Source organism: Scyliorhinus torazame, chromosome 10 (genome assembly GCF_047496885.1).
Source record: "Scyliorhinus torazame isolate Kashiwa2021f chromosome 10, sScyTor2.1, whole genome shotgun sequence".
Taxonomy (NCBI): Eukaryota; Metazoa; Chordata; class Chondrichthyes; order Carcharhiniformes; family Scyliorhinidae; genus Scyliorhinus; species Scyliorhinus torazame.
Window position 1 is genome coordinate 216,943,263 of NC_092716.1, and position 25,378 is coordinate 216,968,640.

The window sequence follows — 25,378 nt, forward strand, 5'->3', positions numbered from 1 at the left end:
TGCCATAAAAATATCATGGCAAGAAGAGCAGGTCAGGCCCTAGGAATCCAGTGGCAAGTAACTCACCACCTGACTCCCCAAAGCCTGTCCACTATTTACAAGACACACATCAGGAATGTGATTGAATACTCTTCACTCCAACAATCCTCAAGAAGCTCAACATCATCCAGGACAAAGCAGCCTGCTTGATTGGCACCCCATCCACAAACATTCACTCCCTCCACTGCCAGTGCACAGTGGCAGCATTATGTACCATCTGCAAAATTGCACTGCAAGAACTAACCAAACTCCTTAGACAGCATCTTCCAAATCCATGGTCAATTCTACCTAGATGGGCAAGGGCAGCAGACACATAGGAACACCACCACCTGAAGGTTCTCCTCCAAACCACTCATCACTCTGACTTGGAAATATGTCGCCGTTCCTTCACTGTTGCTGGGTCAAAGTCCTGGAACTCCCTCCCTAACAGAATTGTGGGTGCACCTATGCCACATGGACTGCAGCAGCTCACCACAACCTTCTCAGTGGCAATTAAGGTTGGGCAATGCATGTTGGCCTAGCAAATGATGCCCACATTACATGAATGAAAAGAAAAACCTCCTTCAGTACTGCATTGGAGTATTAGCCCAGACTGTTGTGTTAAAGTTCTGGAATGGGACTTCAGTGCAGTGAAATTTGAGTCAGAGGCCAAGGGCTCGCAACTAAACCATTGTTAACATGAAAATGCAAGTTCAAAAACAAAATATTTCAGATACCGGAAATCTGAGATAAAAACAGAAAATGTAAATTCTCAGCTGGTCTAGCAACATCTGTGGAGAGAGAAATAAAGTTGATTCTTCAGGCCAGTGACCTGAGTTCTGATGAAAGGTCACATACCTGAAATGTTAGTTCTGCTTCTCTCTCCACGGATTGTTGCTAACTTTCCGGTTGGTTCAAATACTCTGTTTTATTACCTTTGCTCTTGAGTCGCCAGGTGTCTTTATGATACCGCCATGAGGTTCAAGTCCAAGAAATGATCAATAACTCAATACACCGATTAGTAAGATTCAAATCAAAGCACATTTATTATACACAGTAATCGCTACTCATGCACAAATTCTACGTCTAAGCTACTTCTACAACTAGCAGGCCTATACTTAACTTCGGACTGGCCCACCAGGACAGGGGAACAAATGGCCTTTCTTTCGGGTTCTGAGTCTGCGGGATTCGAAGTTGGTACGGATTGGTAGCTAGGAGCGCCTATCTCGTAGCGAGCGTTGACTTGAGACTTACTTCTTTCGGCGGTCACTGCACCGGTCACGGTCAAGGTTGGTTCGCGTTGCTGGGTGACCCGGGCAGGAAGAAGAGAGCGAGTTGAACTTGGGGCTCAATTCTTATAGTCCCCAGGGGCTTCCCGCCTTTCGGGGCGGACCCTGTACCTGGTTCTAGGTGATTGGACTTTGTTCTAATCGCTTGGTTCGATGGTTGGGGGGGGGAGGGGGGGGGGAGAGTGGATGTGATGGGGAGGGAGGAAGGGTGGATGTGGTTGGGAGGGGGAGGGTGGATATGGTTGGGGGGGGGTGATGGGGGGTGGGGGAGGGGGAGGGAGGGTTTGGGATGGACGACGACAGGGCTAAGGAGGATGGGTTGTGTAAAGGAGTACAGGGAAGGGGGATGAGGTAGGAGAAGGGGACGGGGGGTGGGGGATTGAGAAGGGACCAGGAGGAGGGGGCGGGGCAAATTATGCCACCATCCTGTCAGGTTGGGGGGTCGGGCCCTCCACGGTTGCCTGCGGGACCGAGACCCCCAGCTGGAGTGCCGCATCAGGAAGGTGGCGAAGACACCCTTCCAATTCGAGGACATGGTGAAGGGCTGTGTCCGCTGGCGCTGCAATGAGGAGGGATGGGTTGAACTGTGTGGGAAACGGATACTGTGGGCAGGTGGCACTGTGCGTGCCTGAATGAACAGTGACCAGGCAGCCGGGGTACCCATTCATTTAAAGGGCCCTGGCTGTCTACGTGCCAAAGCGCCCTCCTAACAAATTTTGTTGCCCCTCCCTCCCAAACCTACCCCCGCCCCACCCTTCACGTTGATGATGTATTCACAGCAGCCATCGATGTTCGCCGCCGTGGTGGCAATGGAAGCCATGCAGATGGGCATCCGTCGGGGCCGAGCAAGGCGGCTCAGGGAGGGTGCTGCAGAGGCGGGTGCAGCAGAGGGAGTGGCTGCAAAGGGCCCCGTGCCAGCCGCTGCCGCTGCAGGCCATCACGCCCGACAAGTCCAAGAGGAGGCGGAGGGTGCAGATCACCTCCACGTCGTCGGCCAGGAAGAGGACGACGACACCGATCCTGATGGGTCACCAGGGGATGAGCACTAGCAGGTGGTCTTGCCAAGGCGGCGGAGGCGTCCCATGCGTCACCGTGTGTACAGGGACCGCATTTCCTTCGAGGACCTAACGGAGGCGGCATGCAGGAGGAGACTCCGATTGAGCCGTGAGGCGGTCGGCCATACATGCCACCCACCTAATGGCGCATCTGGAACCTCGTGGAACTGGGGAGGACATGCTATCCCAGTGAGGGTGAAGGTGACAGTCGCCCTGAATTTCTTCGCGACCGGCTCCTTCCAGTTGCCGAGTGGGGACCTTTGCGGTATCAGTCAGGCCTCGGTGCACCGATGCATCCGGGCAGTCACCGACGGCCTTTATGCAGTCGCGGGACGATACATCAATTTCCCGGAGGACCACGCACACCAGGCTGCCTGGGCATCGCAATTCGCTTCAGTGGCCGGCATCCCGATGGCACAGGGCGTTGTGGATGGGGTGCACGTCAACCTGAGTGCACCAACGCGGGACAGGGACGTCTTCCTAAATAGGAAGGGGATATATTCGATGTACGTCCAGGTGGTGTGCGAACAGGGAATGAGAATAATGCACGTGTGCGCCCAGTACCCAGGAAGTGTGCATGACGCCTTTATATTGGCGCAGTTCTACATCCCCGCAATTTTCGAGGGTCACCAACCCGGATGAGGGGCTGTTTGCTGGGTGGCGGGTTATCCGTTGCGGCCGTGGCTGATGACGCCCATATGGAGGCCACAGCCCAGCGCGGAGAGCCGGTACAATGAGGCCCATGTTGCAACCAGGGGTGTAGTGGCGAGGTGCTTCGGCCTCCTTAAAATGAGGTTCCGGTGCCTGGACTGCTCAGGAGGCCCTCTACAGAACGACCCCGACAGGGTCGGAAGAATCGTCGTTGCCTGTTGTGTCTTGCACAACGTCGCCTAACAGAGGGGCGATGTGATGGAGGAGGAAGAAGCAGATGAGCCCGAAGAGGGCAGCGACTCTGAACATGAGGAGGGGGAGGGGGAGGATGGGAGGGCGGCGGGGCACAGACATCATCGGGGTGCGGGATATGGCCGGCATGCCGCATGATGCCACCGTTTGGGACAACGGGCACGCGATGCGTTGATCGCCACACGATTCCCTCACTAGGGGGAGGGCATCATTGTTCAGAGCACTCGCACCATTGACCATGCACACTGGCACCACCCAGCAACCCCCTCGCCCACCTCCCGCACCATCGCACGGCCCTACCACACACGGCACCACTCTCAAGCAACACTACAGCTGTGGCACCTTGTTACTGTCGGTAGACTTTGACTTCCGTAAGCGGGTATGAACAGTGCCATGTTGGATGATGACAACCCGCTCTGCAATGAGCTGTGAGCTACAGATCGCTACTGAATGTCTGACTCATGACCATATCTGAACACCCCCACCTTGGTGTCCCCTCTATGCGTCACGGACATTCCATCACATGTCCATGTGTGGCAGCGGGCGTCGGAGCCCTGAGGACGACGGGGTGTTTGGTGTAGGGGGCGGGGGGGGCACTCTCGGCTTCACCCTTGCAATGATCCTCGAGCACCATCGTTACTGGGCACCCTCGCGCGCCCCCCCCCGGCACCGGAAATAGGACAGACGCATGAAGGTTTGGTGTAACAACTTTAATTGTGACATTGAAAGACACATGCCCTAGCCCCTATAACTAATCTGTGCCCTGCACCCGTGCCAGCTTACTAAGTGTATAGCTTTTTGGCCTTACGTGCCCTACCACTACGTCTAGGTGTCTCCCCAGACAATACATCAGGAGTGGAGGTGGACTGCTGAGACGTGGCTCCCCGTCGGCATGCGCTTCCTGGGGCCGTCCGGCCTGGATGGGCCAGGTGCTTGGCGGGCGTGCTGGATGGTGTGATGCCACCCTCCTCTGCCTGCTGCCCACCAGATGCACCAGGGACAGGACGGGGGGAGTGCGAGTGTTCCGGTCCCTCCCTTGCTGTGTGTGGTGATACCAGGTATTGTGGTACCTGAGAGGTGGATGACCATTGGTTAGACCCAGGAGTCTACCATTGGCTGATGTACGTAGCTCCGCCCTGAGAGGCGGAGTATAAGAACCGGTGCCGTCCCAGCAGCCTTCACTTTCTGTATCGAAGCTGCTGGGGAAGAGTTCTAGCAGATTAAAGCCTTCAGTTATGAATCACTTTGTCTTGAGAGTAATTGATTGCGTATCAATTTAATCTGCTACAACTTCAGTTGGAAGGATGGATCTCCGTATCAAACTGGAGTGCCTTCAACTCAGCCCCCACGCGGACAACTCTGCTGCTATTTTCAAACATTGGCTGGCGTGCTTTAAGGGCTACCTCGACACGGCCGTCGACACCCCCACGGAAGGACCAAAGATGCATCTCCTACGCTCACGGGTCAGCCGTGGGATCTACCCTCTTGTCGGGGAGGCGGAGAATTATGCTGCCGCGATCGAGCTGCTAGAAGGACATTATATCCGCCCTGTGAACCAGGTCTACGCTCGTCAGGTGCTGGCGACTAGGAGGCAAAGCCCCGAGGAAACGTTGGAAGACTTCTACCGGGCGCTGTTGGTGCTGGGCCGAAACTGTGGCTGCCCGCCAGTTTCGGGGAGCGAGCACACGGTACCTTTGATCAGGGATGCTTTCGTGGCAGGTATGACCTCCCCCGATATCCGTCGAAGGCTCCTAGAAATGGACACTCTGGGACTTAGAGGCACGGGCCCTGGCAGGATCCATGGACGTTGCCTATAAAACCACGCTGTCCTTTGCACCCGATCGCACGGCGGCCCTCTGGGCTGCGTGGCACCCCGTAGCGGCAGCCCCTCAGACCTTTCCTCTGACCCCGCAAGCCTGCGCTGCGAGATGGCCCGCTAACGCCACCGGACACCGCTGTTTCTTCTGCCGGCAGGCGAATCATCCCCGCCGGCGCTGCCCGACCCGCACCGCCACCTGCAAAGGGTGCGGCAAGAAGGGCCACTATGTGGGGGTCTGCCAGGCCCGCGTCGTGGCCACGATCTCCAGCGACTATCGGCAACCCCCCTTTCAGGTCCCGACCGCCCAGCGCTCACTGCCACCCCCCCTATCTGCCCCCCTAAATGGCGGGCGTGGCCATTTTGCCCGCCGGAGACCACACTGGACGGGTGGGCGCCACCATTTTGTCCCTCGCCGCCGCCATCTTCATCCCCGGACACCATGTGCGACCCATGGGTGACGCCATCTTGGATGGGGCCCCAGGTCCCCAGCACAGCCGACTGCATGCTGCGCGACCAGAACTCTCAATTACTTCAGCTGGCCTCGGTGACTCTGGACCAGAGTCGGCCCCGGACGCTTGCAACAGCTACAACGACGATCTCCATCAACGGCCACGAGACGCCGTGCTTGATTGACTCTGGGAGCACGGAAAGCTTTGTTCACCCCGACACGGTAAGGCGCTGTTCTCTTGTCACCCATCCCGTAAATCAAAGGATCTCCCTGGCCTCCGGGTCACACTCGGTGGAGATAAAGGAGTTCTGCCTAGCGAATCTCACTGTCCAAGGCAGGGAATTCAACAATTTCTGCCTGTACGTCCTGCTGCACCTCTGCGCAGCCACCCTCCTTGGGCTGGATTTCCAGTGCCATTTGCAAAGCCTGACTTTTAAATTCGGCGGCCCTATACCCCCCCTTACGGTCTGCGGCCTCGCGACTCTTCAGGTCGACCCGCCTTCCCTGTTTGCGAACCTCACCCCGGATTGCAAACCCGTCGCCACCAGGAGCAGGCGGTACAGTGCCCAGGACCGGGCCTTTATCAGGTCGGAGCTCCAAAGGCTGCTGAGGGAAGGGGTCATCGAAGCGAACAACAGTCCCTGGAGAGCTCAAGTAGTGGTGGTAAAGACCGGGGAGAAACATAGGATGGTCATTGACTACAGTCAGACCATCAACAGGTTTACGCAGCTGGATGCGTATCCTCTCCCCCGTATAGCCGACCTGGTGAAACAGGATTGTGCAATACAAGGTTTTCTCCACGGTGGATCTCGAGTCTGCCTACCACCAGCTACCCCTCCGTAATGGTGACCGCCAGTTCACTGCCTTCGAAGCAGATGGACGGCTCTTTTCACTTTTTAAGGGTTCCCTTCGGTGTCACGAACGGGGTCTCGGTCTTCCAGTGAGAGATGGACCGAATGGTTGACCGGTACGGCTTACGCGCAACGTTCCCGTATCTGCGGCCATGACCAGCAGGACCACGACACCAACCTCCGCAAATTTCTCCAGACCGCGAAAATCCTTAACCTGACATACAATAAGGATAAATGCGTGTTTAGCACCGACCGTCTAGCCATTGTAAGCTACGTAGTGCGAAGTGGAATCATAGGCCCTGAGCGCATGCGCCCCCTCATGGAGTTCCCCCTCCCTCACTGCCCCAAGGCCCTAAAGTGCTGCCTCAGGTTCTTCAGCTAATACGCACAGTGGGTCCCCAACTACGCAGACAAAGCCTGACGCCTGATCCAGTCCACAACCTTCCCCCTGTCGACGGAGGCCCACCAGGCCTTCAGCCGCATCAAAGCAGACGTTGCAAAAGCCACGATGCACGCCATCAACGAGTCCCTCCCCTTCCAGGTTGAAAGCGATGCGTCCGACGTAGCTCTGGCGACCACCCCCAACCAAGCGGGCAATCCTGTGGCCTTCTTCTCCCGTACCCTCCATGCTTCCGAAATCCGCCACACCTTGGTCGAAAAGGAGGCCCAGGCCATAGTAGAAGCTGTGCGACACTGGAGGCATTACCTGGCCGGCAGGAGATTCACTCTCCTCACGGACCAACGGTCGGTTGCCTTCATGTTCGATAATGCGCAGCGGGGCAAGATTAAGAACGACAAGATCTTGCAGTGGAGGATAGAACTCTCCACCTACAATTATGAGATCCTGTACCGTCCGGGGAAGCTAAATGAGCCTCCTGATGCCCTGTCCCGCGGCACATGTGCCACCGCACAAGTGGACCGCCTCCGATCCCTCCACGAGGACCTCTGCCACCCGGGGGACACTTGTTTTTAAAATTTTATCAAGACCCGCAACCTGCCCGACTCCATCGAGGAGGTCAGGACAGTCACCAGGGACTGCCAAATCTGCGCGGAATGCAAACCGCACTTCTACCGGCCGGAGAGGGCGCACCTGATAAAGGCTTCCCGTCCCTTTGAACGCCTCAGCATGGATTTCAAAGGCCCCCTTCCCTCCACCGACCGCAACACGTACTTCCTTAACGTGATTGACGCGTACTCCCGGTTCCCATTCGCCATCCCCTGCCCAGACATGACCACAACCACCGTCATCAAGGAGGCCCTCCAGGGTATCTTTACACTGTTCGGCTTCCCCGCATACATTCACAGTGATAGGGGGTCCTCCTTTATTTTTTTAATTAAATATTTTATTGAAATTTTTTGGTCAACCAACACAGTACATTGTGCATCTTTTACACAATATTATAACAACACAAATAACAATGACCTATTTTATAAACAGAAAATGAAAAAATAATAAATAACAAAAATGAAAACTAACCCTAATTGGCAACTGCCTTATCACAAGTAACACTCTCCAAAAATATAATTTAACAGCCCAATATATAATTATCTGTAGCAATGACCTATACATATTATACAGTATATATTAACAACCCTGAGAGTCCTTCTGGTTCCTCCTCCTCCCCCCCCCCCCCCCCCCCCCCCCCCGATCCTGGGCTGCTGCTGCTGCCTTCTTTTTTCCATTCCATCTATCTTTCTGCGAGGTATTCGACGAACGATTGCCACCGCCTGGTGAACCCTTGAGCCGACCCCCTTAGGACGAACTTAATCCGCTCTAGCTTTATAAACCCTGCCATGTCATTTATCCAGGTCTCCACCCCCGGGGGCTTGGCTTCTTTCCACATTAGCAATATCCTACGCCGGGCTACTAGGGACGCAAAGGCCAAAACATCGGCCTCTCTCGCCTCCTGCACTCCCGGCTCTTGTGCAACCCCAAATATAGCCAACCCCCAGCTTGGTTCGACCCGGACCCCTACTACTTTTGAAAGCACCTTTGTCACCCCCATCCAAAACCCCTGTAGTGCCGGGCATGACCAAAACATATGGGTATGATTCGCTGGGCTTCTCGAGCACCTCGCACACCTATCCTCCACCCCAAAAAATTTACTGAGCCGTGCTCCAGTCATATGTGCCCTGTGTAATACCTTAAACTGAATCAGGCTTAGCCTGGCACACGAGGACGACGAGTTTACCCTGCTTAGGGCATTGCCCACAGCCCCTCCTCGATCTCCTCCCCCAGCTCTTCTTCCCATTTCCCTTTTAGTTCATCTACCATAGTCTCCCCTTCGTCCCTCATTTCCCTATATATATCTGACACCTTACCATCCCCCACCCATGTCTTTGAGATCACTCTGTCCTGCACCTCTTGTGTCGGGAGCTGCGGGAATTCCCTCACCTGTTGCTTCGCAAAAGCCCTCAGTTGCATATACCTGAATGCATTCCCTTGGGGCAACCCATATTTCTCGGTCAGCGCTCCCAGACTCGCGAGCTTCCCATCCATAAACAGATCTTTCAGTTGCGTTATTCATGCTCTTTGCCACATTCCATATCACCCATCCATTCCCCCCGGGGCAAACCTATGGTTGTTTCTTATCGGGGACCCCCCCAAGGCTCCAGTCTTTCCCCTATGCCGTCTCCACTGTCCCCAAATCTTCAGTGTAGCCACCACCACCGGGCTTGTGGTGTAGTTCCTCGGTGAGAACGGCAATGGGGCTGTCACCATAGCCTGTAGGCTAGTCCCCCTCCAGGACGCCCTCTCTAATCTCTTCCACGCCGCTCCCTCCTCCTCTCCCATCCACTTACTCACCATTGAAATATTAGCGGCCCAATAATACTCAGGCTCGGTAGTGCCAGCCCCCCCCCCCTATCCCTGCTACGCTGTAAGAATCCCTTCCTCACTCTCGGGGTCTTCCCGGCCCACACAAAATCCATGATGCTCTTATCGATCCTTTTAAAAAAAGCCTTCGTGATCACCACCGGGAGGAATCTCGGGAGGACCACCATCTTAACCGCCTGCACCCTCCGTGCCAGTGACAGGGATATGGGAGTCCTCCTTTATGAGCGACGAACTGCGTCAATTCCTGCTCAGCAAGGGCATTGCCTCGAGCAGGACGACAAGTTACAAACCCTGGGGAAACGGGCAGGTAGAGAGGGAGAACGGAACGGTCTGGAAGACCGTCCTGCTGGCCCTACGGTCCAGGAATCTCCCAGTCTCCCGCTGGCAGGAAGTCCTCCAGGTGGCCCTCCACTCCATCCGGTCACTGCTCTGTACAACCACAAATCAGACACCTCATGAACATCTCCTTGTTTTCCCCAGGAAGTCCTCCTCCGGGACCTCACTCCCAACCTGGCTAGCGACACCCGGACCCATCCTGCTTCAGAAACATGTGAGGGCGCACAAGTCGGACCCGTTGGCCGAGAGGGTCCACCTGCTGCACGCCAACCCTCAGTACGCCTACGTAGCCTTCCCTGACGGCCGCCAAGACACGGTCTCCCTTCGGGACCTGGCACCCGCCGGAACCCCACGTGCACCCGAACCATTGCCCCCACCCTCCCCGCAGCACCTAACTGGAGGGTCAGTACTCCCGCCACTCCTGCCTAGGCTCGAACACACACCGACGCCCCCTACAGGCACTTTCCCCCCTGTCAACCTTTTGCCCCAACAGCGCCGCCTAGGGGTGACGAAGCTGCCTGGGAGGACGACATCACGCTCCCGGAGTCGCAACCGCCGGGACCCCATCAGAATCACCGCCGAAGCCCAGACGCTCCAGAAGGACAACCAGGCCACCTGATCGACTGATTGCTGCACTATGAACACTTTGTTAATACCCTCGACATCACGGTACCTCCATACATGGTCATACCATACAAAAAGCCACTATTAACGCTGGCCATCACCCCGCCGGGCTCTTTTTAACAGGGGGTGAATGTGGTAATACCAGGTTTTGCGGTACCTGAGAGGTGGATGACCATTGGTTAGACCCAGGAGTCTACTATTGGCTGATGTACGTAGCTCCGCCCTGAGAGGTGGAGTATAAGAACCGGTGCCGTCCCAGCAGCCTTCACTTTCTGTATCGAAGCTGCTGGGGAAGAGTTCCAGCAGATTAAAGCCTTCAGTTATGAATCACTTCGTCTTGATAGTAATTAATTGCGCATCACTGTGGTAACCGGTGCAGGCACCGGGACCACCTCCTCCCTCGGGGAGCCCGTTGGTCCCCGGGCCTCTCTAAGGGACGGTGGTGCGCACAGAGGCAAGCCCCGTTGTACCACCGACACCTGGCGCTGCCAGCCCTGGAGGCCCGCTGTGGAATCGACCAGGGTCTGAACGTTCCCGGCGATGGAGCTGAGGGAGTGCGACATCCCTGTGCGTGACAGCGCTACCTCCCGCTGGGTCAGGGTGACGCCATCCATCACATGGGCAAGGCCTGCTGAGACTGGGCCAGACCCTGGAGCGCGGCAGCAATGTCCATGTGGCTCTGGAGCATGGCTGCCTGTGAGTGGGCAGCCCTGTCATGGGCCACGGATGACGCGTGCACACTAAGCCCCACGCCCTGAAGAACCTGACCCATGGCAGAAACCGTTTCCCCCATTGCCTCCATCGCGGACGCCACCCGGTGTCGGCCTGGGTTGCAGCCATGACCGGCACCGCTCCCTGCTCATGGACGTGGATGGACTCCTCCAGTTGCCGGAAGACAACCGTCATCCCGTCGTCTGGTCCCTGGGGTAGCGAATGCATCGGGTCTGTGGGTGGGCCTGGAATGCCCAGGAACCCGGGAGCCGCCTGGGCAGCAGCTGGGTGCTGGGCCTGGCCTGCCCTCCGACCGTCCAGCCCCTCGGCTGCTCCTACCTCCACCTGCTGTACCGGTTCGGCGGTGTGGTGCGCAGCAGTCTGTGAACCAGAAGCCTCGTCACTTACACTCACCTCGGTTGGGCAAGTATCTGCGATGTTGGAGGTGTGGGTGACAGCAGTGCCGCGGCCGCTAGGCCCTCATCTGTCCCCAGCTCTGGTGTCTCCTGTGTGGAACCTTGGCCGGGGTAGGGGGGGACGGGGGGGGGGACGGACGGACGGTGGGGGTGAGGGTACCAATGCTGAAGGACTGCATGCATACAGTGGATTCTCACTTGGAGCTTCGCCTTCGACCTGGCATGGCGCTACCTCCCGGCTGGCGGCTCCCCCAGCAAGGTCCAGTGCCCTTTGCTCATAGACGGTCAGGGGATGCAGCTCAGGTGATCCCCCTCCGGTTCTTGCACGCGCCCTGTAACTGTGAGCTGTCTTGCCCTTCGGGGGTGGGGAAGGAGGAGGGAGGAGGGAGGATGAACCTCGGGGTTAGGCGGACATTGGCAGGATGCTCACATGAACGCAACTTTATCACAAGTCCGAATACAGGAGGGAGATAGAGAACCTAGTGGAGTGGTGTAGCGACAACAATCTCTCCCTCAATGCCAGCAAAACTAAAGAGCTGGTCATTGACTTCAGGAAGCAAAGTACTGTACACACCCCTGTCAGCATCAACGGGGCCGAGGTGGAGATGGTGAGCAGTTTCAAATTCCTAGGGGTGCACATCTCCAAAAATCTGTCCTGGTCCACCCACGTCGACGCTACCACCAAGAAAGCACAACAGCGCCTATAATTCCTCAGGAAACTAAGGAAATTCGGCATGTCCACATTAACCCTTACCAACTTTTACAGATGCAACATAGAAAGCATCCTATCGGGCTGCATCACAGCCTGGAATGGCAACTGCTCGGCCCAGGACCACAAGAAACTTCAGAGAGTCGTGAACACTGCCCATTCCATCACACAAACCTGCCTCCCATCCATTGACTCCATCTACACCTCCCGCTGCCTGGGGAAAGCGGGCAGCATAATCATAGATCCCTCCCACCCGGCTTACTCACTCTTCCAACTTCTTCCATCGGGCAGGAGATACAGAAGCTTGAGAACACGCACGAACAGACTCAAAAACAGCTTCTTCCCCACTGTCACGAGACTCCTAAATGACCCTCTTATGGACTGATTTCATTAACACTACACCCTGTATGCTTCATCCGATGCCAGTGCTTATGTAGTTACATTGTATATGTTGTGTTGCCCTATTATGTATTTTCTTTTATTCCCTTTTCTTATTATGTACTTAATGATCTGTTGAGCTGCTCGCAGAAAAATACTTTTCACTGTACCTCGGTACACGTGACAATAAACAAATCCAATCCAATCCAAGGTTGTGACACTACGGCCCACGCCATGGCACCTGGGGTGGGGGGTTCCACATGTGTCCCGGGTGCAACATGGGTCCTCAGGGCCCCCCCCCCCCACCCCCCCGGGCGGGGGGGTTGCCCGGGGGGAGTGTCAGGGTACTTACCCTTGCTGCCCTCGTGAGGCCATGAAGTTTTTTCCTGCACTGGTCTCCTGTGCGGGGGATGTGCCCCACAGCGCTGACGGCCGTCCAGACCTCTCGCCATCCACGCCTCCCGGGCTGCATGGCTGCCGATGTCCACATCTGGGAAGAGGATGGCCCGGCGCTCCTCCCTTGCCTCCAGAAGTGCCTCCAGGTCGCTGTCCCGGAAGCAGGGAGCGGCGCAACGGGGCTCATCCATGTCGGAACCCGGTGTGTGTGTGTGCCGATCCGTGCACTTCCTTAAATGCAGCGTGGCATCATCCTGGCATCGCGCGATGACGCCGCTGGTCCTGCGCAACGCCCACTGCGTTTCCCGCAGCGCTGCTGCTGGCCCCTTTTCTGGCTGTGAATCGGTCACGGTGGGGGCCTGTTCACGCCGTCGTGGAACGCGACGGAATTCACGGCGGTGCGGCACTTAGCCCCGTGATCGGAGAATCGCCCCCAACATCTTCCATAGTTGCTCCAAGAAGACAAGTCAGATATTAGGATTGTAAGCAGAAAGCTGCAAGGAAGCATGCCAGGATTTCCAACTCTTGTCTGCACTGCGTATTAAGTTGACAGAAGATTACTTTACTTCAAGAGTCTCCTTTTGGCTTGATTTTTATTGCTGCAAAGCCAGTTGACTACGATGAGCGGCCTGGTGTAATTGTTGGTTCATAGCAGTCAGTTCAAGATTAACTGTAGGCTTTGAAGCAATTCCAGTTTTAATGGCTCCAGTTTTTCTGGGTAATGCAGAACCAAGGCTGGCACCTGAAATATATCCAAGTGATAGGAGGAGTCCCAAAGGTTTGTCCTGATATAAAATGGAGTTTTGGTTTCAACACATTGGGGAAGTCGGGAGTGAAGTGGAGAATGTATGTGAACGTGTACTTGGAGCTTAGGGGGAAATTAGAGGAAAGACCCGAGATACATAATGAAAAACAGATGATTAATGCTGACATTGCTGAAGTGTTTGAGCTGCTTGTACAATTGCTTAATGCAAATTACAAGGCTTGTTTTTTTTAATTGTAGGATCCACTTTGCTGTTTGGCTTTTTCTCTCCACTTCGCATGCACTTCATATTTTATTCCAAAGCAGTGATGCAATAGGTTTGATAAAATAAATAGCGACCAGAATATCTCCATACATTCCCCAAACTTGTCTGTTCAGTGCTTCTGTTGATTTCAGCAGTACAGGCTTTTGACAGTATTTTCTTCAACCATATGTGAAATTTGGAAATACTCTGTAATTGACTGTACTCGTCCTTATGATTTAGACCAGATATCCAAATGTCCAAGCATCAGACAGACCAAAGGCCACAAAGTATGATCAGTGAGACCTCCACAGCAGTCACTACATCCACGGTGGACGCTGCTCCAGGTTCAAAGGTGAGGTTGAGAGTTATTCTTTCCATTTTATTAATAATAATAGTATGCTTACAGTGAAATGGTCCATCCTGCTGCAATTTTCAGCAATTGTAATCGTCCTGGTACTCCGATTTGTTCATTAACAGTATTAGGGTATCTGTCCTAAAATGCCTATTGGGACTCTGCGTATGTGGTTATCAGGTGGATCAGCTGTGATGCACCCTCACCTGCTGTGATCCGATAACTTGCTAAAAGTCTTTGAACTGCTTTTTCCCCTCTGTCTTTAAGGGACACCCTTCAAGCAATCATACAATACCAATAACACCCTGGTCCTTGCTTCTGAAAGACATTACCAACCAATCAAGTGCATGTTTGAGTATGTACACGGTGATAGCACTAATGTGTTTAAGAGTAAACAGAAGCCAAATAACTCAGAAGTGTGATAGACGGATTGCAATCTCACCTATCGACTTCATGGAAGCGGTCATAGATTTTCTGTGGCTCAGGGACACCAGTGTGAACATTTTAATTCATGCAAGCTAGGTGTCGATGCTTTTATGAGAGCAAAGGGGGTTGGGTGGGGGAGAAAGAAAAGGAAAATAAAAATTTAAGTAAAGAAAATAAAATTTGGAATTGGACCACTTTTATAGTGCTTTCCCAAACATGCTCTCATCAACTGTTTATTGTTGGGATTAAGAAGGAAGGCATTCATATTGATCATCTTGCAAATTGCCTATTTCATTGCCAAGATAGCCCACAAAATCAAAAGCTACTCGAACGGCTTGGCAGGGCCAATATAAAGTAAATGAGTAGTGCTTACTCTGGAGACCGAGAGATACTAAAGCCAACCAAGTGCTGCAGTTTGCAATGCCTGTTGCCATATATCTCACTGCAGGCAAGCTGAGTGAACAGGCAGTATTGTTCAGTTCATCAGTGTGACTCATCAGGATCCTTTACAAACGAGATCCTGGGGAAGAAATGAGACTGTATGTGAGGTTGTTATAAATGTGAGATTGTACAGCCTCGTTAGCGCAGTGGGTAGTGCCTCAGTCTTATAAATGTGAGATTTTGTAAGATATTTATGCTTTGGGGCAATGTCTTTGGTTTGGGGTGAGTTGGAGGCATGAATTTGGTCATGTGACCCTGAATTCTGATGCTTTAAGGGGGTCTCGGGTTGTTTGACTTATGAGTTCTGAAGAAGTCATGTTTGATTCAAAACGGGAACTCTTATTTCTCTCTCCACAGATGCTGTCAGACCTGCTGAGTCTTTCCAGCACATCATGTTTTTATGTCAGATTTCCAGCATCCACCTTGTTTTGCCTTTATTTACTTCTGTAATGTAGTTGAGGGCATTCTGAAACTTTGGTTGATGGCCATTAGACAGCATTAACGGAAGGCTAAGAATGAAACTAAGCTCTTCTATCCAGGGTTCAGTGCCAAGAATATAACACAAGAAAATAGACGCAGGAGTAGACCACATAGTCCGTCAAGCTTGATCCGTGATTCAGTACGATCATGCCTGATCTTGTGTTTCAGCTCCACGTTCGCCCCTCAGTGTATCCCTGAAGTCCCTGCGAGACCAAAAATCTGCCCGTTCTGGCCTTAAGTATATTCAATGATGGAGTGTCCACAACTCTCTGGGGTAAAGAATTCCAAAGATTCACAACCCTTTGAATGAAGACATTTCTCCTCATCTCCGTCCGAAGTGATCAGCCCTTTATCCTGAGAGCCAGCCCACGTTTTGGCTCTCCGACCAGCAGAAACAATCTCTCAGCAACCACCCTATCAAGCCCCCTTCAGAATCTTGTATGTTTCAATGAGATCGACTCTCGTTTCTTTCAACTCCACCTAATTTACTCAGCCTCTCATCATAGGACAACCCCCTCATCCCAGGGACTGATTTAGTGAATTATAGTACCACCTCCAGTGCAATCCTTTCTTAAATGCGGATACCAAAACTGCACACTGTATTCAAGATGTGTGTCTCCCCAAAATCCTGTATACTTGTGGCAGGACTTTTCATTGGTTTAGCACACTGGGCTAAATAGCTGGCTTTTAAAGCAGACCAAGGCAGGCCAGCAGCACGGTTCAATTCCCGTACCAGCCTCCCCGAACAGGCGCCGGAATGTGGCGACTAGGGGCTTTTCACAGTAGCTTCATTGAAGCCTACTTGTGACAATAAGCAATTTTCATTTCATTTTTAATTTCATTTCTGTACTCCAATTGCCTTGCAATATAGGCCAACATACCAGTTGCCCTCCTAATTGCTTGCTGTACTTGAAGCTAACTTTCTGCATTTTTTATAGAGGCATGCCCAAGTCTATTTGAACATCCACACTTATAAGTTTCTCACCTTTAAAAGAAAATAATATTCTGCTTATCTATTCTTTTGGACATTTCCTACGTTATACACTCATTCTGCCACCTTGTTATCAATCCACTTAACCTGTCTATATATCTTTGCAGCCTTTGTGCCCTCCCCACAGTTTACTTTTCAACCTAGCTTAATATAAAACAAGAACAAAGAAAAGTACAGCACAGGAACAGGCCCTTCGGCCCTTCAAGCCTTGCCGACCATACTGCCCGTCTAAACTAAAATCTTCTGCACTTCTAGGGTCCGTATCCCTTTATTCCCATCTTATTCATGTATTTGTCAAGATGCCCCTTAAACGTCACTATTGTCCCTGCTTCCACCACCTCCGGCAGCGAGTTCCAAGCACCCACTACACTCTGTGTAAAAAAAACTTGCCTTGTACATCTCCTCTAACCCTTCCCCCTCGCACCTTAAACCTATGCCCCCTAGTAATTGACCCCTCTACCCTGGGAAAAAGCTTCTGACTATCCACTCTGTCTATGCCCCTCATAATTTTGTAGACCTCTGTCAAGTCGCCCCTCAACCTCCGTCGTTCCAGTGAGAACAAACTAAGTTTATTCAACCTCTCATAACTAATGCCCTCCATACCAGGCAACATCCTGGTAAATCTCTTCTGCACCCTCTCTAAAGCCTCCACATCCTTCTGGTAGTGTGGCGACCAGAATTGAACATTATACTCCAAGTGTGGCCTATCATGAACAAACTTCGATACATCACTCTGTTTCTTCATCCAAGTCATTAATATAGATTGTAAATGGCTGAGGCCCCAGGACTGATTCTTGTGATATTCACTGCCTACCAACTTGAAAATGCTCCATTTGAACTCATTCTCTGCTTCCTGTCCATTAACCAATCCTCTACCCATGCTCATGTATTACTCCCAACTTCATGATTGCCTATTAACCATCTGTGTCGTACCTTATCAAATGTCCTTTGGAAAGCCCAGTTGTACTCCCATCTACTGGTTTCCTTTTATTTACCTTACTAGTTACAACCTCAAAAAATTCAATTTGTCAAACTGGATTTTCTTTTAGTAAAACCATATTGACTGTTCTAATCATATTATGCTTTTTAAATACATTAGACCATAGGAACAGGAGCTTGGACCATTCAGCTCTTTGAGCCTGCTCCGCGATTCAATACGATCATGGCTGATCAGACACATACACTACCCCATCACCCTTTACGTTATTGTTAATCAGAAATTTATCCATCTCTATCCAAACGTTAATAATAGGCTTCAGCATTTTTCCAACGAATGATGTTAGGCTAACATGCGTGTAATTCACTGACTTCTCTTGCACTGCTTCTCAAGAAAGGAGGGCAACATTTGCCAACTTTTAATCTGGTGGGACAGTTCCCAAATGCAACGAATATTGGAAATTTATAGCTAGCACATACACTATCCATGCAAATATCTCTTTTAGACCCTTGGGGTGTAGGACATCAGGTCCCATGCATTTGTTGAAATTTCGTCTCTTAATTTTCTCCAATTCTATTTCTTTGCTGATATTAATTTCCTCACTCTTTTTCACCCCTAGGTTATTATTCACACCTGGTATGTAACTTGTATCTTCCACTGTTAAGCCAGACACAAAACGTTAGTTCAATGCCTCCATCAATTTTTCATTACCTCTGCTTTCTCCGTTTTTAAGGGGCCAATATTTAATTTAGCTACTCTTTTTTTTGTTCATGTGCTTCGAAAACTTGTATAATCTGTTATTATATTTCTGGCTTTTTCATTCTTTTATATTTCATCGACATTTTGGTGGCCTTCTGCAGGTTTCTAGGACTATCCCTATCCTCAGACGTGCTATTAGAAACATAGAAAATGGAGCAGGAGGAGACCATTCAGCCCTTCGAGCCTGCTCCACCATTCATTATGACCATGGCTGATCATCCAACTCAATAGTCTAATCCTGCTTTCCCTCCATATCCTTTGATCCCTTTCACCCCAAGTGCTATATCTAACTTAAAAACATGAAATGTTTTGGCCTCAATTAATTCCTGTGGTAACAAATTCCACAGGCCAAACACTCCTACGTGAAGAAATTTCTCCTCATCTCTGTCTGAAATGGCCTACCTGTATACTCAGACTTTGACCCCTGTTTCTGGACACACCCACTATCCGGAACATCCTTCCTGCATTCACGCTGTCTAATCCTGTTAGAATTTTACAGGTTTCTATGAGATCCCCCCTCATTCATCTGAACTCCAGCGAATACAATCCCAACCAATTCAATCTCTCCTCATACGTCAGGCCCGTCATCCCAGGAATCAGTCTGGTAAACCTTCGCTGCACTCCTTCTAGAGCAAGAACATCCTTCCTCAGATAAGGAGACCTTCCAGGTGTGGCCTCACTAAGGCCCTGTATAATTGCAGCAAAACATCCCTGCTCCTGTACTCTAATCCTCTCGCTATGAATGCCAACATACCATTTGCCTTCTTTACCATCTGCTGTACATACGTACTTACCTTCAGTGACTGGTGTACGAGGGCACCCAGGTCTCGTTGCATATTCCTCTCTCCTAATTTATTGCCATTCAGATAATAGTCTGTCTTCTCATTTTTGCTACCAAAATAGATAACCTCACATTTCTCCAAATTATACTGCATTTGTCCACTCATTCAAATTGTGCAAATCACACTGCAGAATCTTCGCATCCTCCTCACAGCTCACCCTCTCGCACAACTTGGTGTCACCTGCATATTTGGAGATGTTACATTTTGTTCCCTCATCTAAATCATGAATATATAATGTGAATAGCCGTTTCCCACTCACTCAAATTGTCCAATCACACTGAAGGATCCCTGCATCCTCCTCTCAGCTCATCCTCTTGCACAACTTGGTGTCAGCTGCATATTTGGAGATGTTACATTTTGTTCCCTCATATAAAGCATTAATATATATTGTGAATAACTGGGGTCCTCGCATCGATCCCTGGTACCCCACTAGTAACTGCCTGACAATTTGAAAATGACCCTACTCTTTGTTTCCTGTCTGCCAACCAGTTTTCTATCCATCTCAATACACTACCCCTAATCCCATGCCGGGTGGGGTTACTGGGTTATGGGGATAGGGTGGAGGTGTTGACCTTGGGTAGGGTGCTCTTTCCAAGAGTCGGTGCAGACTTGGTGGGCCGAATGGCCTCCTTCTGCACTGTAAATTCTATGATATAATCATGTGCTATTAAAATTGCCATAGTCCCAGATGATCATAGGCAGCTTTCCCTGAGGGGGAAAGCTGACTGGGCGATTTAACCTGAGGATCACCGCACTTCAGGGGAAGGTTGAGAAGGCGGGGCCTTCATGAATAACGTCAGCCAGTATGGAATTGAACCCGTGGTGTTGGCCTCAATCTGCATCACGAACCAGCCGTCCAGTCAACTGACGACTTTCATTCTAATCACAAGTTTGTGAATTGGAAAACACGCAATATAAATATTTACCTGAAACATAAAGCAGTGCTAAAGCATTATAAAGCTGAATAAAAATAATTTTACTCATCCATATGGTACCATTCTTGTTTCCGTGCCCAAAGTACTATAGAAAGTGATACCAATAGTCCTTGGTCTTCTCAAAAGATTTCCAGACAACTGGTCTTTCTGAACAATAGATTTCCAACTGGGGAGGTTTGGTCCTCAACATTAGTAAAGAGATGGAACTGGTTGATGTTTTAGGTGCAGATCCTTCATTGGAACTGAAAATGTGAACACTCAGAAAAGGGCGAAGAAGTAGAAATCATGAGTAAGGTGGGCTAACTGCCGTTGCAATTTTGGTCAAGGTGTAAAGGGGACGGTTAAGGGTGGGAAATAGCTGTGGACCCGCAGCAATATTAGTTTGGTAGTTTCCAGGCACTGCATTAAAGAGAATTAATTTCTTAAAAAGCTTACCTGCAGGCTACTTTCCCAATCACCAATGATTACAGCATGAAAAAGGAATTGAAATGTTTAATTAAAGTTTCTAATCCTTCAGGAAAGGCTCTAGCGATGGGTGCAGAACTTCATTTTGTTATTGAAATGAACCCTGCACCCACTTCAGCACCCCATTTTGTTGTTGAAATGAAGCCTACACCCACTTCGGGCAGCTGCCATAACTACCTAACAATAGGCTCACCTGAATTTTGCAGTGGTTCAGGTGCATATTCACAGTGGGCGATACCCTTCATACTGCAAAGTTTGTCGTCATTGCAATGGTGGTGAATTTAGATCCAAGTTTCTGAAAAGGTTTCATTGACTCGGCACAAAGCCAAGTGGTCAGCTTGTGTGATTATAGAGTGAAAATGTTACATGGGAAATGTGGACATAGTTCATCACGAGCAAAATTGTGACAATAGAAGTGATAATTGGCAACAGTTTTACAAAGATCGTTTTCAAGACAGAGGATTTGAGTTGATGTGACCCATGGATCACAGATGGCATAAAATGTTTTCTATGATGTCAGCCACCTAAGTTTTGCAGACGTTGAAGTTTTGCTGCTGATGTGGTGTTTGCATGAGTATTCTGGCTGCTTTATGGATTATTGGGTTCCATTGACAGGAGGGGCAATGTGCAGTCAATGGTAAAATACAGATTAGCTTTTATATAAACAGTCTGCCTCATGCCACTGGTGATCAGTAAATGTAGCAATGATTTTTCCATTCCACTTTTCTCTCCTACTGAAGCTGGACACTCGCACTAGGCTACATTTTGCTTGTTATGAGAAACCTAGATGAAAGAGCTTCACAACCAATCCCGGACCTGCCCTTTCCTGTTTATCCATAGCAGCAGTTGCTGGATGATGATCAAGACTGTAGTGATATGCATCACTGTATATACACAAGGGGTTAATGTAAATACACTACAACTAAGTAACCACTAGAGGGAGCACCAGAGATGTCATGACATGCAGACACGCAACCAATGGGTCATTAGAACAGGACACAACCGATGGACAATCAGGACACCCAGAGGTGGCATTACCATAAGGGGGCACTACACGGCCCATATAAAAAGGACAGGGCACACAGGCTCTGCCTCTTCCACTGGCAGAAACCAAGAGAGCAGGACAGGGTTGATTATCAGCAACATCACACCCTAGCACATGGTCGAGAGCAAGCTTGTATAGTTAGCAGAATAGACTGAATTACTAGAGGCAGATTAGTAGAGTGTCAAACTCATTTAAGAGCATTGCTAATCGTTCAATAAATACGTTAAACTTATCTCCGAGTCTGGAGCATCTTTGAGCAGAGCCTACATCAAGTGGCAGCTTATGTTACTAGCCATAACATAACATGGTACAGGAGTGACTGCTCAATCTCCCTATTTCAACTCAGCAAGGTTAGAGACAACCAGCAACCGAATCCAGGCACGATGAACAAGATTCAGGCTCCTCATCAACTCAGGACCACCGGTAATCTTAGTACTAGCTGGCGTTCGTTCAAACAAAAATTCCAACTATACATGGAAGCATCCAACCTGAATGGCGTGACCGATGCTCAGAAGATAGCTCTTCTACTCACCATTGCGGATGAACATGCGATAGAGATCTTCAACTCGTTTCAATACTCAGAAGGGCAGGACAAAACAAAATACCAGACTATCCTGGACAAATTCGACAGCCACTGCGAGGTGGACACGAACGAAATCGGTAAAAATGGCGTGAATACTCACCAGAGGCAGAGGTAGGGTTGAAACAGACACAGATGGCAGTTTTGAATGGCAGCCATCTTGCGTGTGTGCAGTCTGACCGGTCCGCACATGCGCACTTCCCTAAAAAACACAAACCGGTGTTTTGCGCGCGCATGGGCAGTTGCGAAAAGAGCGCACAGTAAAGGAACCTCGGCGTGTGCATGCGCAATTGAGTCCTACGCATGACGTCACGAGCGTCATGACGTCAGACGCCCCGGACCACTCCCACTTAAAGGCGAAATGTCTGAAAATTGAAAAGAAGAGTTTTAAAGCCACAATGTTTTCACCTCGAAAGACAGAACAATGCCTGAACTTCTACTAGACGTTGAAAATAATCTCCGCAGCACCCTGGAACAAGCAGTTTGCACCAGCCGAAGTGAAGAGCACAATGACAAATCCGAAACCAAGGAAAATGATTTGTTCATTGAACAAGAAGAAAACGATGCCACACAGAGTACTGAACGACTCCGTTGGCATCAGGAGTGTGCGACACCAAACGCATGACTCTGATCACAGTTAAATGCTACAGATCCAGACGATGACTACCTGGATAACGCATACTGATAGGCATCATCACGAAGTGCGAATATGCCACACCGGGCACATTACAAGTCCCGTCAATCCTTGCTGTGGATTTCGAGGATGAATGGAATGCAGTGATGGATGTCAACCAATGCCCCATCCAGTTCAAACTGCACACCGGTGCCTCCGCCAACCTGAGTTCGCAGTCGGACTTCAGGAGCATCAAGAAGGCTCCCAAGCTCCTTCCAGCTGCCTGCAAACTCCAGGACTATACTGGCAATGCAATTAAGGCACTGGGGTCCTGCCACCTGACAGTGTCCAACCGACTCATAAAGACAAGCCTACACTTCGAGATTGTTCAGCCAAACAGGGCATCCCTGCTAGATGCGCATGCCTGCAAGCAACTGAACCTCATCCAATGGGTCTACACCATGACGCCGTTCATCCGGATCCTCAGGCCAGCATCGACGGCATCCTAACCCAGTACCCAGATGTCTTTAGTGGGATGGGCACACTTCCGTACGAGTACAGGATTCTACTGCGGCCTGAAGCACCACTAAGAACCCCCGACTCCACACAGACAGCGATGAAAGACTCCACAGCGAGACCACTGCACGACTCCACACAGCGAGCGATGAAAGACCCCTCCGAGAGAGCGATACGAGCCTCTACAAAGAGCTCATTGACAGACTCCACAATGGAAGCAACTCAAGACTCCATAACGAAGTCCATGCATGAACAAGACCATGAAGGTCTATCAACCTTATCTGAACAACCAGCAGCAGACTATGAAAGTCTACCCAGCTCATTTAACCAACAAGAAGACACTGAATGTCTGCCCACTGTATGTGTGACAAGTGACGAAGAAATCACAATTCCCATACAGGATGTGCAAGATCACAGCAAGACTGACAGATCTCAGCTCGTATGTACAGAGGCACTCAACAATAAAAGTGAAACTACTCTTGAGTCCAGTGAGACCACGTCAATTAAAACATCATCCACTCGAGTCTATCCACAAGAAAATGAAATCTTGAAGATTTTGACTCCAGACGAGGAGCATCAAGAAACCAATGATGATTCAACTGAACCAGAAATGACTCCAGAAGAGGAAACACATCAACCACAAAGGAGTGATGTCACCAAGATCAATGCAACATCCGGTCATTCTCACAATCCTCAAGAAGAAACGCTCAATGAAGCATCAGATACCACAAAGGACACTGACACAAGTAACTTTGCGAATGACTGGAATTATCCACAGGGAACAGTCATTGAGCGCGACAAGCATGACAAAAACAACAACTATAAAACAACAACTTGTACGACATGATACAACTCTGCACATGAAGGACAATGTAACAGCACAACTCAAAACAATGGGAAGAGTACAAACAAGCCATGGCATGACAACAAATCTCACCAATTCACGTTTGCTCCACTACAAACAAGCAAACCAGCTTTCAAGAAAGATGACATACAGAATTGCTACCGCAAGCATAGAAAAAAAAAGTCTAAATCAGACAACGAAGTGATTTGACCATTCGAACACCTCATGATGGCTTCTTGGTTACTTAAACACAAGAATACTGACGGCGTTCACAAAGAAATGACATCAACATCACTTCAACAACAGAAGAAGAAAGCAACTCAACCGTACAAATTCATAAGATTGGACTCATAGGTATTTATTGGTATTGTACAATCATCAATATCATCACAACTTGTACATGTCATCATTCATCTACCTGTTTTCTACAATTTTCTTTAACAAAGTACAGAAAATATGTAACATGAAAAAAGGGGGGATGTAGTGATATGCATCACTGTATACAAGGGGTTAATGTAAATACACTACAACTAAGTAACCACTAGAGGGAGCACCAGAGATGTCATGACATGCAGACACGCAACCAATGGGTCATTAGAACAGGACACAACCAATGGGCAATCAGGACACCCAGAGGTGGCATTACCACAAGGGGGCACTATACGACCCATATAAAAAGGACAAGGCACACAGGCTCTGTCTCTTCCACCGGCAGAAACCAAGAGAGCAGGACAGGGTTGATTATCAGCAACATCACACCCTAGCACATGGTCGAGAGCAAGCTTGTACAGTTAGCAGAATAGACTGAGTTACCAGAGGCAGATTAGTAGAGGGTCAAACTCATTTAAGAGCATTGTTAATCATTCAATAGATACGTTAAACTTATCTCCGAGTCTGGAGCATCTTTGAGCAGAGCCTACACCAAGTGGCAGCTTATGTTACTAGCAATAACATAACACAACAAGGACCAGAAAACTGGGGATTGTTTTTGGCTTTGTGCTTGGGCCTATTGTGGCAACCGTGTTGAAACGAGCAAACCTGGCACAAATGGCGGTCGAACATGGGATCCTCTTTCTGAGTTTTAAAAATGATTTCACGGCATATGGGCGTCGCAGGCTAGGTCTGCGTTTTTATTGCCCTTGAGAAGGTGGTGCTGAGCTACCTTTTTGCCCCTTTGCATCTATTGCCCTTGTCCTTCTAGGTGGTAGAGGTCATGGATTTGGAAGTTGAAGACCACATTGGGCTGTAAATGTACCTGCTGAGTCAGTGGTGAAGTCATTGAACAACTTGGGTTCAATCAATAACATATTCATAACCTTTTTGAATGCCGTTTGTGGACTGGTCATTCTCAAATGT

General features: G+C 50.1%; 1 protein-coding gene across 12 annotated transcripts in view; it reads left to right on the forward strand.

The window, feature by feature from the left end:
- The window catches only part of plekha7b (pleckstrin homology domain containing, family A member 7b), a 713,202-nt gene that overhangs the window by 455,363 nt on the left and 232,461 nt on the right, over positions 1-25,378 (forward strand). For 8 of the 12 annotated variants that reach the window (XM_072466383.1, XM_072466384.1, XM_072466385.1 and 5 more), the window contains one exon: positions 14,037-14,148. The exons of the other annotated variants lie outside the window; for them this stretch is intronic. In XM_072466383.1, the coding sequence (XP_072322484.1) occupies positions 14,037-14,148 (112 nt within the window). The remainder of the gene's footprint in view (positions 1-14,036; positions 14,149-25,378) is intronic. 12 annotated transcript variants of the gene reach the window in all.